This window comes from Rissa tridactyla, chromosome 2 (assembly GCF_028500815.1).
Source record: "Rissa tridactyla isolate bRisTri1 chromosome 2, bRisTri1.patW.cur.20221130, whole genome shotgun sequence".
Lineage (NCBI taxonomy): Eukaryota > Metazoa > Chordata > Aves > Charadriiformes > Laridae > Rissa > Rissa tridactyla.
In genome coordinates, this window is record NC_071467.1 from 119,475,513 (window position 1) to 119,493,043 (window position 17,531).

Consider the following 17,531-nt stretch of genomic DNA (forward strand, 5'->3'; position numbering starts at 1 on the left):
GAGTCTTTTTCATTTACCTACACAGTGAGTCATCAGCAAGACAGCATTTTAGATGCGAAGTTTCATTCATAATTGAAGAAGTGTCAGAGGGGATTTTACAGTGGCATTAATAAGTGATAGGCATGATCACATTGCTCCTGCTGAAAAACCAACTCCCGATTTTGATGAAAATAAAAAACCAAAAAAAAAAAGAAAAACATTTGCAAACTAAAGCTCTGAAAATAAACATGAAAAATGCAAACAGCAGAACAGGTTTCAGCTGTTGTTCAGCTCAGTACCATGTATTCCCCTCCCCACGAGACCCCTGCATCAATCAGCGGTAACTGTGATACAAGCTTTCTCAGTATGTTTTGGGTTTTGAGTAGCCAAGGAAGGGACACCAGGGCAAACTTATTAACTACTTACTGGAAAGGAGGTTCACTTGTTTTAAAAGCAGAAGAGAATTTCAGAAAGTAGTTATGGTGGGGGTTTTTTTTTCCTCACTGCCTTTAGTACTAAAAAGCTCACTACCAGTTACCCTCTTCAGGGAAGTTTATCCTACCAGAAAAAGGACGTGACAGATCAGTAGGCATACTGATCCATTGCAAAACACAAAACAAAGTCACAGTACTCAATGAAAATGTGGAAGTTGGAACTCTGAAAAATATATACAGTTACCTGAATTTAAATATCACTTCTAAATAGAATCTACAGTTAGACATATGGGTTTCTGACAAAAAAACAAAAATAGGAAGGACACTGACCTTTTGAGAGACATTACATTTTATAGATTTCTGTGCATTCTGGTATATAAAGTCTCTTTTTAAGTCACGTTTACATGAGCATTTATGGAATGTCAATTACAGGTCTGGAGTCAAGGCAGCATTCATTTTAAGTACTTTTCACTTCGCAAGAAGTGGCTCCAGCCTGCTACAGATGAAAACTTGTCAAAAAAGGCCCGAGATTTTTTCAGAGAAGCTTGAATGTGTGTGGCACTATGGGCACACAATTCAGACGCCAGCCTCTCGATTTAACCACTCCAGTCTCAGACTCCAACAACAATTTAGATCAAGGCACATTGGATAATTGTTGAGGTCTTGGTAAAACAGCAGTCCTCAGAAAAGACTTTACCTGCAGTGATGTGCTCTGTCAGGTTTGATGCTACAACACTTTGGGCACTTGTAAACCACCTGTCCTGGCTTTAGCTGTAAACTCTCGATGAACTCTTTTGTGGCGTTACCTTTGGGTACAGCACCCTGCAGAAAAAAAAAAAACACAAAAAAACCAACAAAACCAAACCAGGAAATCGCCCTGTGTACATTAGGAGTGCTAACAACAATAGGATGACTTAAAACTATGGGAGGGGAGGGTTGAGAAAGAAATAAAAACTTCCCTAAGATCACCAGTTTCAGGAAGAGCAAGAGGATTCAGAAAATAAATTAAAATGAGGTTCTAATATACGGAACCACATACTTAAACATTGTTTTGGTTTTCTTAAACATCAGTAAATCCTCACTTAAGTGATTTTTTTAATCCCATAGTAACCTTAAAAGACTTCAGAATCCTCATCACTCTCTTCACATCTATCAACAAATTTATCATGCCAGTGTATTACATCACAAATTGGAAACCGCTGATGTTTTATTCCAGTAGAAGCAGCTACTTCTGAAGTATCATTGTGTACACTAAGAGTTGCTGGTAAATGCCTCATGTATTTACAGTTGTGCTTCCATTATGTATTTGTTATTTAAATAAGGGGTTTAACATTCAAACAGTGAATCCTAAGAATCCTCCCACCTGAATAAGACTAGGTAAAACATTCTTAGCTATACAATTTCCACTTTAAAATATGCATCTTTAAACAGGTAACATATTGCTGCTGCAGAAGCCTGAGTTCAAGAGTTTCCAGCCTTTCTAGGGCTTTAAATTCATGAATTTGCTCAAAGGAAAAAAAAGGAAAAAAAAAAAAAAAAAGAAAAAGGTCATGATGTGCTGTATGGAATCTGTGCTGGTACACCGGCAAAAATACAGCTCTGTGTACGTAAGGCTTTTATACTGAAAATATTACATCCCTGCTTTTATTTAACAGACTTCTGATGGAACAGTCTCTTTTTAACACATCCACACAACCTCCCAACAGCAATAAACGGGAACAATACACATCAATGAAAGAACTGCACGTTAAACCAGTACTATAAGGATTTCTTGAGCAGTCTTTGGGTTTTTCCCACAGAAACCTCTTAACAGGCCTGGCCAATCTAAAAATTACCAAGACCAATTTCCACAAAATGCTACAACTGATGTTCTCTCTCTTTAGTACACTGCAAAGCTCAAAACCTTAGGAATGCTTTATCATGAACCCATAGGAAGCAGTTACTGAAAAGCACGACATATGCTATCAATTCTGAAGTAGTCACGTTTTCAGTTATTTATAATAAGAATTCCTAATTGTTTGCCTCAGTGGTGCTTTCTGTTTCATTCTGGTCCTAGACGTGCCCCTGGTTCTCCATGTCCCAGCAGCTTCCTTCATCCCCACTCACATTGTCTGCCAGATGTTTCTGCATCCCTTCGCTTTATATTCCCTCCTCCATTTTGTTTATCTGATATCCTCACAAAAAGCTCTACAAAGAATAAAAAAAAATCCCACCGGCTCTCACCATCCACACACAAAAATCCCACCACGCACTAGGAATTAATATATCTTTTCCCAGTTACTCTGCAAGAGATCGTATCTATTTCCGCAACACTGCTTGCCCAATCTGCTTCAGAAAACAGCTTTTGTTTCAAAAGAGTTCCTGCTAACTCTGCAAAATAATTTCAGTGACCTGAAGGTCTCTGGGAATTAAAGCCACACAACATACAATAATTAGCAACAAGGGGAACCCTCAGGATATACACTTCATAACAAATTGCTGCAACCCTGTCTTCCTGAGTCCAATGACCACAAGTTTCGGAGCCTCAGCTACTGCTCACAGTTCTGTCCAGCAGCAGTAGCGTGCAATGCATCAGTCTTTACCACAAACTGTGAAATTACCCCAAATCAAGCCATTTGTGCAGCGCTGTGGCTTCTGGAAACTAAGAAACAAAGATTACACTGAAGTTCTAATGGTACCTAACAAGGTTTCAAGTAGGAAATGACATTTGGAAGGAATAATTAGAGTATCAGAGGCACACCACCACTTCCAACAGCAACAAGAACACTCAGGCGGAAGGGGCCAAGAGGAGTCTGAGCTTGTTTTTTCTTCCACTGACTGGTGGAGATGGGGTTTTGAACTGAATCTACTGTCCAAAGGTTATGAAACAAAATAAACCATCACAGGCCACTCAGAACAAGCATCATGGTACTAAACTGTACCTTCTCACTAGCTGAGAGACAAGAAAGCAACAGACCAGATCTCTCGTAAAGCAATGTCCTATGGAGACGTACAAGGGGGTCTTACAACTCTGATGCTTCCCGCCTGCCCAAGAACTGTCAGCTCTTAAGCACGCTCACATAGTATTTATTTCAGCATGGTTCGATAAACTCAACTAAATCACTAGTAAGAGAGATGGTTACACGTCTTTTCAAAACTACACACGCTCTGTTCCACTCTGCTGAAGCAGTACTTGCCAAGGCAGACAACCAAAACCAGCTTTTCCAGCTTTCCTGTTTGTCAAGACACAACAAGCCACAAACATGAGAGCTGCCACTGGGGAGAAAACGGCGTCAGAGAGAAGCGCTCTCCTTCCCAGTGCAAAAAGAGGAGCCGCTCACACAATGGGAACCTAAAGCTGGGTCTTTGACTTTGCATCTGACTTGAGTGGGATGAGAAATCAGCATACCACACCAGCAGCCTCACTCAGCAGCCTGACACACAAAAGTTATTTAAATCTGCCACTCACTCAGCAACTAAGTTACCCAACATGTAGCAGACAAGAAAAACACCGCCTGTTTCTTTCCGAGACATACAGAGAGATATACTTACTGGATCTGTCAGCATAGCACGAAAATGTGAAGCCAAAGCGAGGAAAGCCAAGGTGTTGAACAGTGTGCCATTGATGACACTATAAACATAATCTCTCGATGGAACTAGCATGACAAGAAGGACTACAAAGTCGGCATAGAACACCAGCATCCAGGTAACGACAGCACATGCAATACCACAGCCATCTCGAATAAACCACATTGTTCCCAGGGAAGCGCGGCTAGGAGGTGGAACACACTTTTCCGGCTGGAGGTATTCAGGTTTCCTTTCAATATCTCTGAAGCGGTGGAGTGGAGTAATCATCATAGGCTATTATGTCCATACTTGCATCTGAAAGAGAGTCAGAAACAGTACAGTGTTCACTGCTTTGCAAGACATGTAGACCTCAGCCCGCATAATGACATGGCGATCATGTGGGAAACTCCAAATTGCAGAAACTCAGTTGAAAAGGCAAAAAAAGTAAATAAATCAAACCCAAAATAATGGATTTGGAAACCAGACTCTTGCACTTGTCAGAACACTCCTTCCTTAGAAGACTAAGTGCTTTTAAGGCTTGCTTAATTACACATTAAATCCGCTGGTGTGCCACCTCCACTCCCTCCAGAAGAAAGGCAACAAGTGTTTTAATGAAGAGAACAGTGATCAGGTGGGTGCCAACAGGAGCTGCCACAGCAGGGACTGAAGCAAGAACTGGACACTGTAATGCTAGGAAAAAAGTAAAGACCTGGCACAGCTGGCAGGGTCCCTTACTGCTGCATCAGATGTGGGGAGGGGTATCCCTACAGATACTGGAGAGCTTAGCAAGTGGAAGGATTCTCCTTTCTCATTATCCATAGCATCAGGGTAAAACTGCAAAAACAAACCACTGCAATGTTATAGTGGCAGGAACTGCTGAAGAAGCTGCCTACGCAAAGATCTTGACAGGGACTTCTAGTCTTGCCCAGAGGATGCTCTTCCCCAGCAACAGCTGTCTCCCACTCTCAACTCCTCCTTTGGCTTTACGTCCCTCTTAAGCCTTCTCCTTTGCCGTGCTTCTCTCACCACCTTTGCTCCATCCCTCAACGGCACTCATTTTACCTCCCCTTTAGCATTCCTAGCCAAGTCCACTCCACTGCAATAAGGGCACTAACGTGACATTTGCTGCCATTGCCCTGTCCTCTCCGTCTCTGCAGGCACTTCGTCCACCCAGAAGGTGAGGTCCATCTCAGAGCCAGAAACTGTACTACCCCAGGTATGCACAGCAGTTACTGCAGTCTCAATGTAACTCTTACCAAACGTGGGCATTTGAGAAAACAAAACAAAACAAAACGGTGCTCATAAGACTTTGGCAGGGGATCAATCGATCTGCACCTTGAGTGTACACCACTCAAAGTTAGAGCACACCTGGAACGCTACGCTTTGAAAGCGGCTCTTGATACACCCAGCAACTTCTTCCAAAGATACTTCCTAACAGAGTATTTGCACAAGGCTTAAGTGCTCAAAAAATACCTCAACCTCTACATAAAGACCCACCTCGTACAAAAATGGATACACTGATTTTACTACCAAATATATTTAATTGCATATAACCTTACAGAAGGGTTCAAACTCCTCATATTTCAACATGTAAGGATAATTCTCACTGCTTTGCAAAAAATAGAGTGCATTTTTCCATTTTAATTCAGAGAAAGGGAGACAATGTTCACCATGAGTTATGTTTTCTGCCAAAACTTCATACTGAAGCTATTTTTGAGTTTAATTGTTAAAAAACTGATGCTGTTGCCTAGACAAAACGGATAAATTTTATAGAAAAGATAGTGAGAGGATCACAAAAGTACCGAGGACTTTAAACTTCTCTCAAAACTTATATGGCTACGTTCTGTCAAATACAAGGGGAAAGCTCTATTTTGCGTAACACCGACCTAAATGGAGACACTATTGCCGTATTGCACTATAAGGAGACAGTAGCTTGCTTTCTAGTTGTTATTTCAAGAGGACCAAGTTCAGAGAGGACGAGTAGTGTTTCACAGCCAAAGATTAAGGTTGTGAATGAGCAGGATGGTTAATTACATCCAAGCACAGAAGCGATGAGAGCTTGTGCACATTAGTGCAAGTGACACGGAAGAGAGGTGGCTGGAACTGCTACTGCCACAGTCAGCGGCAAAAGACAGGAGCGCAAAGTTTCTAGGTGAACAGAAGTGGATGAACCAGACCATTTACAATGTTTGTTTTCTAACATAACTGGTATAAATAAACTAGGAGAATTAGGTATTTTCTTATATTCCCGCTTTGAGCATTTAGTATGCTGCCAAGTGAGAGAGCTTAAGATGTTTTACTAATCTGAAGAAATTCGCATGGGTTAACGTCAAAGCGCATCAGCCTTATATTCGTACATACCTCACACAGAACAGAAAAATCAAGATAAAGATGTGCACGTGCGGATGTCATTTACTTTGGCAAGAAAAAAAACACAACAAAACCAAACAAAAAACCTTCTCCACCTCATTCACAAAACTCACATCCCACATTGTAATTACTTTGTATTTTAACCAGAGCTATAATTTAGCCTCCTGGCTCCTGGTACTCAGGGAGACAAGCTATATAGTTTTCAGAAACAGTGATTGCCCAAACAATCCGGTGGTCTAAATTCAGATAAATCTACACCTACTAGTAAATCCATATCTTTTCCCCAGTTTTTCCACAATTTCTGTAAGGATGCTTACGTTTTCCTACATTCACACAGACTTCACAAGTATTTTAAAGACTCGGTCCCTCCCCTCCCCCAAGGAAACAGGTTAACCTCCACTGCATTATTTAATAATCTCATTAAAAATGTTATGCTGGTTTGCCAGCTCAAAATAAAGCTGACACAATTAAAGACTCATGCCTGACAACAATGTTTAGTTGACAGTAACATCATATTGCACTAAAAAATAAGAAAGAAAACAGTAATTTAGGTGTTTGATTTTCAAACAAATGCCTTAGACTTGACAGATCAGGTGCAGTAACAAGCTGGGATAGTCCTGAACACAAACTTTTAGGATTTTTTGTCTAGACTCTGAGCCTTTTTTTTTTTTTTCCCCTCCTGAGGTTTTGTTTCCCAAAGCAAAGGAATGAAATGGTCACAGGAAAAGCAAACTCATATTTAACAGAGGAATTAGTTTGAAAAGTCACCTTAAGGTCAGTATTAGTAGAGACTGACTGAAAGCTAGACAAATACATAGTGGTTAAAACTGTGGGTTTAGTCCTGAACAGCACGCTCCAGCAGTCAAATAAAAATTCATCTCTCTTGTAAATGCAGGAAGTGGTTTCACTCCAATAAGAGTTCTACAGCTTGCTCTCAGAATTATTATTGAGATAAATTGGAAAAAAAAAAAAAAAGGAGCTATTGCTGTGGGACTGTTTAAGGAGAAACTGGAAGGAGCCTTGAGGCACCTCAGTCTGAAAGTCTGGGGACTCATCTCTGCAGTGCAGCAAAGACACGGTTAAGAGGATACAGCTCAGGCCTCCAATTCTGACTTCTGGCTGGAGCACAAATGTGTTACTTAATGCACTTAGTTATTTAATGCTTGCTTTACAGGCATCATCAGGCGACAAAACAAAAAATTGGTAATCTGTACGTAAACACCACTCATTATTTGAGAAATACATAGGTGTTTTAGTGTACATTAACTTAGAGTCAAGTTGCAGGAGCTTGGAGTCTCAGCTTCTCTTCTACATGACCTGGTTTGGTTTTGGGTTTGTTTTGTTTTGTTGGTTTTTTTTTAATTCCTTGTTCTTACATACAGAAACATCTGTTTTTGTTTATGTTGCCCAACCTGGTATTTTCATATAAACAATACCCCCCAAAAAAAGACTGTAGGGGGGAGGAAGCCGTAACTTGCCCTAACCAGCCTGCCCCTGAATCATGCTGCATATGAACTTAATTTATAACACACAGATGGAATACGTCCATCCCGCCTGCTCTGGAGCAAACAATACGTAAACAATGAAGGCGAAGGGCTTAAGGACTTAATCATGGTGTCAGGCTACAAGAGAGGCCGCTAGGTAAGTGTGAGACACAATGACAACACACAAATCAATTTAGGTTAACGACATGACAGAGCAAAGACCTTTTCTTCTTTTTTATCTGGAAGGCATTTGGCATTGCAGGAATAATCAAAAAAAACATGTAATATACACATTAGAAATGCAAATAAAACAAATTAAAATCCACTTCCTGCTACAATGAACTTACAATATGCTATTACACCCTATAAAAATGAAGTAACTGTCTTTTGACCTGACATAAGCCGTGTCAAAAACCTATTTTTTAATGGCCTGTGACACCCAATCAATGCATTAAGAATGAACTAACGAATGATGGGGGCCTTTACCCAGCGTGTACCTGAAAGCTACCTCAGGTTCTGAAGTTATAAAACTTATACCAAGCTTAACGCCATTTTCATCGTCACCCAGCTGATTTTCATGTAATTACTCATGCTAGTGAAGTCAAGCACACGGGTACGACTTGCAAAACTACAGTATCACTATGCACATTGCAATCATTCCCTCTATTAGAAGTCCATTAACATTAAACTTTGGGAAGAAGGTAATTACATTTTGTCATATAAACTACGTGAATTTCAAGTTCTGACAACTACAAGAAAACAATTCTAAAAAAAAAAAGAAAAAAAAAAAGAAAAAAAAAGAAAGAGACCAAGGCAGAAAATGTGCATTTTCCGACGTTTTCAATTTGGGTTTTTATACACTTTAAAGAGATACTTCAGAACAATTTTTATGACATGCACAGAACAAAGTTCATTGACAGTATTTTGAGAGCTGGCAAACAACACTAAAGTTAATTTTTTTATCACCATCAAAAGGAAGTAAACATATATATAACTAGTTATGTTCTATTCATGACGGCTAAACTAGGCGATCTAGATCCACAGGACAGGATGTTCCTTTAAATAAAACCAAGAAACCCCAGACAGACAGATAGATTAAAACTGCAAGAGAGTTCATTTTGAAGTTTATTTCATTTTTTTATGTCCACAAAACTGCATTGATTAAAACATTGCATATTTCATCTTCCTTTGCAACAGAAATGAGAGAAAGTGTGTTTCTAATTCACATTTACCTGTGCTTCACATCTCCTTTCATACAGCCCAAATCTAACAACAAGCCTGTCAAAACCGGCCAAAGAAAGCTCTAGCAGGGATAACAAGGAAATATCAGCATTCATATATTTTTTTTTCCTAATGGCTTCTGCAAGGCCTAAAAAAGCTTTATCTGATCATCAGGACTGGAACAAAACAGCCCAGCTACGCTGAGATTTTTTGGCAGTCTCCTGCAGATTCATCCAGCTACCCATCAGCTTCCAACCCTTGGTTTACAAAACCCTGGAGGGTCAATGGGACATTTCTAACAGGTCTGTGAAAGGCAGCTAAAAAAAGCAAGCCTATTATTAGCAGCCTTAAATTTGCTATAGGGAGCTGTACTTCCATTGGAATATTTTTGGGATTCCACATGTGGTTAAAAAAACCCAAAAACAAACACCAGACCAAAAAAACCCTAACAAAACAAACCTAACCTCAATTCAAAAGGCCAAACAGGTCAAAAACTACTCCTCTCGGGTTAAAATGGCAAAAGCAACAGGGAACGATCAGGCACGGGGCTTAGTTCTGCTCTGACGGGACATCCGATGACTCAGATCAAAATGTCACAGGGCAAAGTGAGTACTGCTAGCCCTACTCCAGCCACCCCAGAAGCAGCGTTAACAGGATTAAGCCTAGTGAAGACAATTTTTCATTTTTCTTCTGGGAATTCAGGCCATATTAAGTGGTACAGTTTCAGCCTAAGTACTATGTTACCAGCAACACATTTGCTTTTAGCAAGAAGCTCGCAAACATCTCGGATTCCCCTGAACCCTTTGGCTACTGAAGTCATGCAATTTCAATGGTTTCTTTTCCCTTACTGAAGAAAAATGGCATAAAGAAATCAGAGTGTGAATTATATTAAATGCATTAAAAATAACCTTAAAAAATTACAGAGTTTAAAATGAACCTGTGTTTTTCTGAGCTTAAATGCTCAGGCTTGGATTACCTGCCTTGGAAAGGGGGAAAGAGAGCACACAAAAACCAGACCGTAAACCAGTTATAACTTTTTTCTACACATGAAGGGAGTAAATGGCTATTTTACAATGTTGCTTTATAGTCACAGTTTAAAAAACGGTTTACATCATTAAGTGCTTTGATGGATCATCACTTATTATTTTTAATTTATTTATTATTTTGAAAAGGCCATGCGCAAACAAGACCTTATTAAAAACGGATCACACTAAATTCACACTTTTATTACTTTTATTAGAAACATTTTATTAGAGGGGAAGACTTAATTGGAGTCCTGCATTCCTGAAGAATACGTTTGAACAGGAGCATGAATATGTAGAGGGAACTTCTCCCTGAGGAGAGTAAGAGGAGGTAGAAATTACCTCAAAGACACCTGTCAGGTCTAGAAACTCCATCCTGAGGATCTGGATCGGGCTGAGACTGACGGGCTCAAGAGAGACACAGCCACATAAGGCACAAACCTCACAGTTCTCTTCTCATTTACATCAGTGCAAACAGGAAGTAAGTTCAACAGCGCCAGAGGAATTACATTAGTAGAACTGTAAGGAAAACAAGGTTACATTTTCTCAATTAAAAACATAGTTTTCTCCTATGCTAATGTTTGCGGCACGTAATCTCTCAGGACAGATGGTAACAGCTTCCTGGTTAATGTCTATATTGTTTCTGTTTAACTAATGGATATGTATTGTATAAATAAATTATAACGCCATAAAGACTGACCTAAGAGTCTGAGTTATCTGGTAAGTGATTGCACTCCCACCTACAGCGCCTGTCAGCTGCCAGCCTGGGCAAAGGAGAGGAGACAAAGACATTGTCCAAGGTACAGAGACACCATGCCACTATGGATGAGTGACAAAATTGGGGCAAGGTCTAGGAACAGGACACAAGTCACAGGGGCAACAGAGGCTAAGGTCAGGCTCTCATCTGACTTGGTCTGATCACAAGGTAAGTGGTCTCAAAAAGGTTTTGATGAAAAAGCCACAGAGATGGCAGGTGTTCCATAAAACTGTCATTAAGCACGAACCATTACAAAATAACTTCCGGCTATTAGAGCTGCAAGGGCAACAGAGAAATTCTGTCACTTCAATCGTACAGTTTCCCAATAGACTAAATACACACGAGCTACTTAACCTATGTAAAAAGAGAAAAATTAATCCTGAACATATAAATACAAACCAGCTTTGTGGCATTGCCACCTATCTGGAATAAGTACTGGAAGGGAAGAGCAATCTTGCAGCAGGGACTGCACTGGGAAACAGAAAACAACAAATGGGGGTGCCGTGCTTTCCCACAGCATTGCAGTTATCCTGAATAGACAGCCTTATGAGAGACAAAACAGGAGAAGCTGTCCCGGTCTCCTAGACAGCTTTGCAATTTTGATGCTGACTCAGGACTCAAAACAGCAAACCACTGGATTATGGGAATTTAAATTCTCAGTTTGCCCTGTATCAACTTTTTTTTTTTTTTAAGGGGGGGTTTAGACAAAAATTCAAGGGGGAAGTTTGTTTATAGAACTGGTATTATTTTCAGCATCCATTCTAAAAACTACACTATTTTCATGGCCATGGCATAAGGAATATATTTTCCAGAGAAGCACAAAAGAGTTGCAGCTTTAAAGTTTTAGTCGTAACAAGAAGCTGGCAGAACCATCCTAGTCTAAAAAAATATTCTGAATATTATCTTTCAAGGTAGAAAGAGCACCTTAACTATCAAGACATACCTTTTCACTCAGATAATCTAACCCAGGATTTGGCTCTTGCCTGCTACAGCCTCCCCCCTTCACCAGCATGAACAAGTCACTGTCTCCCTGTATTTTATACCCCTACGTGTAGTCTACACTTCTTCCCTACCGTATAGGGATAGGGAAGATATGGGTATGAAGGAGGTTAGGCATTTAAGACTTTAAATCTAAATACTGCACCTAAGCAGGTATCTAAACCAAATACAGAAAGACACAGGGCATACATTAAAATAGCACATTAATAAAACAGGGACCAAAAAATTATCACCTCTATTGTGAAAATGCCTGAAGTTAAAATCACGACTGTCATGATACACCTTTGCGATGTTAAGAGTTAGCCTAGAAGAAACCTACACTGCTATTTCAGAGAACTGGAAAAACCTGCAGGTTCAAAGTTGCTGTATGTTAAAGCTTTTGAAATTTAGTAGTAAAAGAACTTCTGAGTTGGCAAACTAAGTACTTCTTGTTTTGCTCACTGTTGCATTAGCAAGCACAAGTGAGCCCTGTCTCTATAAAAAAAATACAATTTTTGTGTGTAAATCCTTCTGTGTTATCCTTCAACATACTGAGAGTTGGAGAGCAGACTAACTGCAATACACAGTATATTGCTTATCTATTCTATGCTATATTGGACATCAGTGATTCAAGTAGTTAATGCAAAGAAAAAAAGATGTATATCACATTACTATCTCTCTGTATTGCCTGCTATAGCCCTCTGATCTCTCTTTATCTGTGGTATGGTACTACTGCCTTCCCACTAGGACTGTAAATGTTTCTTTTTTTTTTTTCTTCTCTTTTTTCTTTTTTTTTTTTTTTAAATAGCATACTTATTTACCTTTGTTCACTCTTACTGTTTCAACTTGAGCCCCTTCGTTTTAACTTCTGCATGCTGCACCACGTTTCAGATTGGTCACCCCTGTCAGTTCTGCATTATTGCAAAACGCACAGCTGAACTTCACAAACACGCCATCCACCACCGGGCCAGCAGCAAAAGCATCAACAAGGGCCTTGCGTTTCCTCCCATTCAACATTCCTCTCTTGTCCAAGGGTATTAACACTGAGTTTTCTGTGTCCTTGTTTTACTTGCTATTACAGCTCCTGGAACAGCAATTCCCAACGTTTTTTAGCTGAACCCTGCTGCTGTAACTTTCCTTCTCATTTCCTTACTTTCCTACCCCTATCCTCTGCTTTTTTTTTTTCCCCCCTCCTTGCACTCCTGCTCCTTCTCCTGTAACAGCACTGGTTCTGTACGGTCACCTTGTAACCTGGTGGGGCAAAACCTATATTTAGGTTTATATACAGGGCTATAAACCTAGATAAATCTCTCTCCAGACGCCAGAAGCATTCCCAAGCACCCCCTAACCCTGGGGGGCACAGCCAGAAGCAGGCGAAAGGAGTTAACCTGCCAGCACTCCTGTGGAGTAAGAGTACCTCACTGCACCTTGCCTTTAACACCTTGCACCTCCCTATCTGGGAACTGCTGCTGGATGAGGAGGCTTTGGCACCCAGAGCCTGCGGAGGCAAGCTGGCTCACTCTTTTGGACTCCTTCTGAAAAGGACGGTGTGTGAAGCGTTACTGGCAGACTTGCTGCACTGCAGCTCCAGTCAAGTTACAGGCTATCTTTTTTTCTTGTTGTCTGCACAACCCAGGAAATAGGCAGCTCTAATTAGGAAAGCTTTAACTTCTCATTTTCCCTAAAGCAACCTTAAGTTTCAGGTTAGTTACAAGCACAAGTCACCTACCATGTTCCAGGTACCATCCTTCACATCTCATTTGCTTCAACCAGCTAAACGCAGGACAGGGACAATAAAAACTGACAACAAGCTTTTCTATCTTGTCATATTTTACATTACCTGCTGTCTCCTCTCAGGTAGGCAGAAAAACTGTATTCCAGAATATCACCTTAAGTATAAGTAAAAGGTCATGTCTACACCACAGAGGGGCCAGAGAAAACCATAAGCTCAGTCAATTAACATGCGCAGAGACTGGCTGAGCTACAGCCAAGCCATTTTCAGACTGACACCACCGTGGGTACCCACCACCTACCCTGCAGTCTTCTCTACAGGATAGAGATCCCATTATAGATGTATGGGAAATGGCTGCACGAGCAAGTTTCCCTGAAATAATGCAACCCATGGGTTTAACCTACATTGACTATGCGACACTGCTAGCTCCTGATCTGTTGGAGATGCACAGCAACCCACCCATCAAGAAAAGTAAATTCATATTAGATAAGAAAAAAGAGATTCACCAAAGTTGAGTTACCATTGCCCAGGCTACACGCATACTGTCAACTGCTCCCCTTTGCTGAGACAAAAGAAACTGTCCAGAAAAGACAGGTTAACTACTTAGGCACAGATGACTGGCATCTGCCAAGGAATTAAGCATTCAACTTCCTGCAACCTACTCCCAATAGCTGCATTAAATTACATTTTGACTTTTTTGTCTACTACCAAACAAGCAATTTGAAACAGAAATACACACCCTGTCTGTGAGTACAATACTTAAAATGAAAACTAAAAAGGAAGGAGAAACGTACACAAAAATACCCAGGAGGTGTTAAATGTTGCAACAAATATTTCAGCTTTTAGGCAGACCTTACATTTGTCCTTTTATAAGCCTCTAACCGCACAGAGCTCCTGGTCACACCTTCTAAATTTCAATGGGCATTCAGTCAGGCACAACTTACTACCACAAGCAGCTCACATCAGTATGACAAATACTATTGCAACAGTGAGACAGCACCAAGAGCTTCGCTGACAGAGTCGTAGTGTTTGAAGGACTGGATCTTTATTGCATGCAGAGCTGCATTTTTAAAGACATATGAATTAACGCGTGGCTCCCCTTATAACGACTGTTATCACTGGAACGCCTACAACGCTATACAAAAGAATTATTTGTTGCTTTCAGTAAGCAAAGAAAAACATGGTACTCACTAACGCTTTGCTATCTACGCCACCAGGCATCGGGAGCAGTCACCCACTGCACCCCGCCAGCCCCTTCTCTGTGATTCCGCTGTATCAGAACGACCATCTGAATTTGGGCTCCTTTCCCACAGATCTGATGTTTGCACACCTTTGCTGTGTCAGGACTCTGGCACATGATTTTCTCTCTTGCATGCTGAAAAATACAATTTATCCTTTCTGAATCAGGATCAAGGAAAAGAAATCTAACCGAGCTCTGCTGTCCATGCAGCATCCCTCACTGGCACACTGGCATCAGCCACCAGACTGCTGCCTCTTCCCCCGTGCTGGTGTTTTCTTGAAGATTATTTTCTAATGAGCCAGCACCAGCTTCTTCCTAAAATTTCAGAAATGCTTCAGTAATACTCAGAAGCTGCTGTTTAACAACACCCTGGATTGCCTTCTATTGACATACCTCCCTTTCCACTAAACCTACCACAGCGCAGCACCATGGTTTCCACACGGATCACTCCCGATGTTTAAGTCGCAGCTGCCCTACGGTCCCCCATCGGACACAGCTGCAGCCAAGCGCCGGGTGACCACGGACACCTCTGAAGCCGGAGGGTCCCCTCCACCGTCTCCAGCCACTCGGGCGAGCACGTTCCATCGCTGCAACGCAGGAGCGGATTACAGGACCCTCGTTTCACCACTGCAACCCAGCAGGAGACCACAGGACCCTCGTTTCACCACTGTAACCCAGCAGGAGACCACAGGACCCTCGTTTCACCACTGTAACCCAGCAGGAGACCACAGGACCCCGGCGACATTGCTGGAGGCTCCGAGTTTAAATTTCCTGCCGAGGGGACGTTACGCTGCTCCGCACGGCCCCCGACGCAGCCCTAAATCACGTCTTTAGCCCGGTATTATTTAACACCTTCAGCCTCGCGGTATTTAAAGCCCAGGGCTGGAAGCCGGCGGAGCAGGAGGGGGCGAGCGGGAGCCCACCTCTCCTTTGCCGACCCACAAGGGCTCCGGGAGACGCCGCTGCGGGACGCGACCCCCGCTCCCGCACGCCCAGCCCCTCGCCCGGGGCCCCGGCGGAGGGAAGCGGGGCCCCGTGCGGCCCTCGCCCGGCCGCGCCACCCGCACCACGAAGGGGCTAACGCGGGGCGCACCGGCAGGGCCGGGGGGGGGGTGGAAGGCGGTTGGTGGCGCGGCGCCGGCGGCAAGCGCAGTCCCCGCCTCAGCCCCGGCGGCGGGATGGCCGCTCCCGCTTCCTCGGCCCCTCACGGGCGCGGCGGCGGCAGCGGGCCACCCCCTTCCCCTCACACACACCCCCGCTGTCAGTCGCACCACCTACCCCACAGGCCGCCGCCGCCGGTCCGGCGCACGCCGCCACGCAGCGCCGCGCACGGCCACGGCTGCCCCGCGCGGCGCCGCGCCCCATCCAGCCCCGCCGCACCGGGGAGCCCGCGCCCGGCAGCGGCAAAGCCGGCCACCCCCCCACCCCCCCCGCGCTTCCTCCCGCCTGCCCGCCCTCCTCCGCCGCCCCTTACGCTGAGCTCGGCGAGGAGGTGGGGCGGCCGCCGGGAGGAACCAGGAAGTGAGCGGAGGCGGCGGCAGGCAGCGCACCCCGGACCTGCTTCCCCGCCCCGCCGCCGGGCGCGGCGCGGGGGGCTCCGCGGCCCACGGGCGGGCAGCGGCCCCGCCGGTGCCTGGTGCGCAGTTACATCTGGGGCGTGTAGCGTTACGTTCGGGTTTTTGTGAGGGGAAAAAATATCACCTTTCTGGGGGTGTTTTGTAATTTTCTTTACACGGGGCTTGCACGGCTGCAGGTGTCGGCGGGTTCGGCTGGCGCGGTTGGCGCCCCCCGCTCCGAGGCAGCTGCTTCCAGCGCTAATGGCGGGGTGCAAATCTCCACATTCCCGGGGGTTCCCCCTCAGGCCGGTTTTATTCCAGCTAACGCATACCATCCATTATACCATCAGGGTAAATGAAAAAACATTGCTTTGCCCTCATTATAAGAAAAAACAACACAACCAGCATCCTTTTTGTCCGATAACCTTCACCGTTGGAGGTGGGAAATTGAAGCGCCAGGAAGCGCTTTTTTGAGCAAGGGTTTGCTTTCTACTGCCCCTGAGGAAAAATGAGCCAGACCCGGGCTTCTCTGGCCTTTGGAAAATGGCCGTTAGAGTGTAAATGAGATTTGCTATCTGGGCCTCTGGGCTACGCGAGGATTTGACTCACTTTGGTAGGCTCCAGTATGGGATGGCGGGGGAGGGGTGGGTGGGAAGAGAAAAAAATAAAACAACTCTTTCTTTGCAATTGGAACTGTTGGCAGCTGTGGCCTCACCCATGAGCTAGGCAGGGCTGGGAGGCAGAACATCATCTCCCCATGCTCCCAGTGGGAATTGTAGGGTGCACCTGCAGCAATGCTTCATTTCGGGTCAGGCATTCACTTTCACAAAGGAGTTTCTAATTTCTCCTTACCAGAGTTTGGCTCACGCTGTGGAACGTGAAGACACAAGAACCGCACTGCGGGTCAGACAGAGGGTCCATCTGTGTTGGACGGCAGCACTATTTAGGGAGAAAGTTCCAACCAGGCCCCTTTTCTGCATGGGCGATGCCTTTGCCTGGCACCCCCTGCCTTGGGGAAGGAGGGCTGGCCCCGCTCACCCCCTCAGGGGCAGCGAGCCTTGGCTCCCAGCTCCGCCGGGCTCCACCACTGGCTCTCCCCACTGAGCAGCAGTCATCGATCCATTCCCACGCAACAATCCCGGCGTGCAGAAACCAGTCTCCTTTCAGAAGCCACGGGGTGCACCCCAGAAATGCATCCGCTCTGCTCCAACT

General features: G+C 43.8%; 1 protein-coding gene across 5 annotated transcripts in view; it reads right to left on the reverse strand.

Annotated features, from left to right (window-relative positions):
* ZDHHC3 (zinc finger DHHC-type palmitoyltransferase 3) overlaps positions 1-16,328 on the reverse strand; it is a 34,851-nt gene extending 18,523 nt beyond the window's left edge. Inside the window, exons 1-3 of one of the 5 annotated variants that reach the window (XM_054191302.1) lie at positions 16,238-16,328; positions 3,945-4,274; positions 1,111-1,235 (exon numbers count right to left, since the gene is read on the reverse strand). In XM_054191302.1, coding sequence (XP_054047277.1) covers positions 1,111-1,235; positions 3,945-4,250 — 431 coding nt within the window. In that variant the 5' untranslated portion in view covers positions 4,251-4,274; positions 16,238-16,328. Of the gene's footprint in view, positions 1-1,110; positions 1,236-3,944; positions 4,275-10,398; positions 12,575-15,177; positions 15,760-16,041; positions 16,161-16,237 lie in introns of those variants that run through there. The other 4 variants (XM_054191300.1, XM_054191303.1, XM_054191299.1 and 1 more) reach the window with 4 other exon arrangements.
* Positions 16,329-17,531: the final 1,203 nt, after the last annotated feature.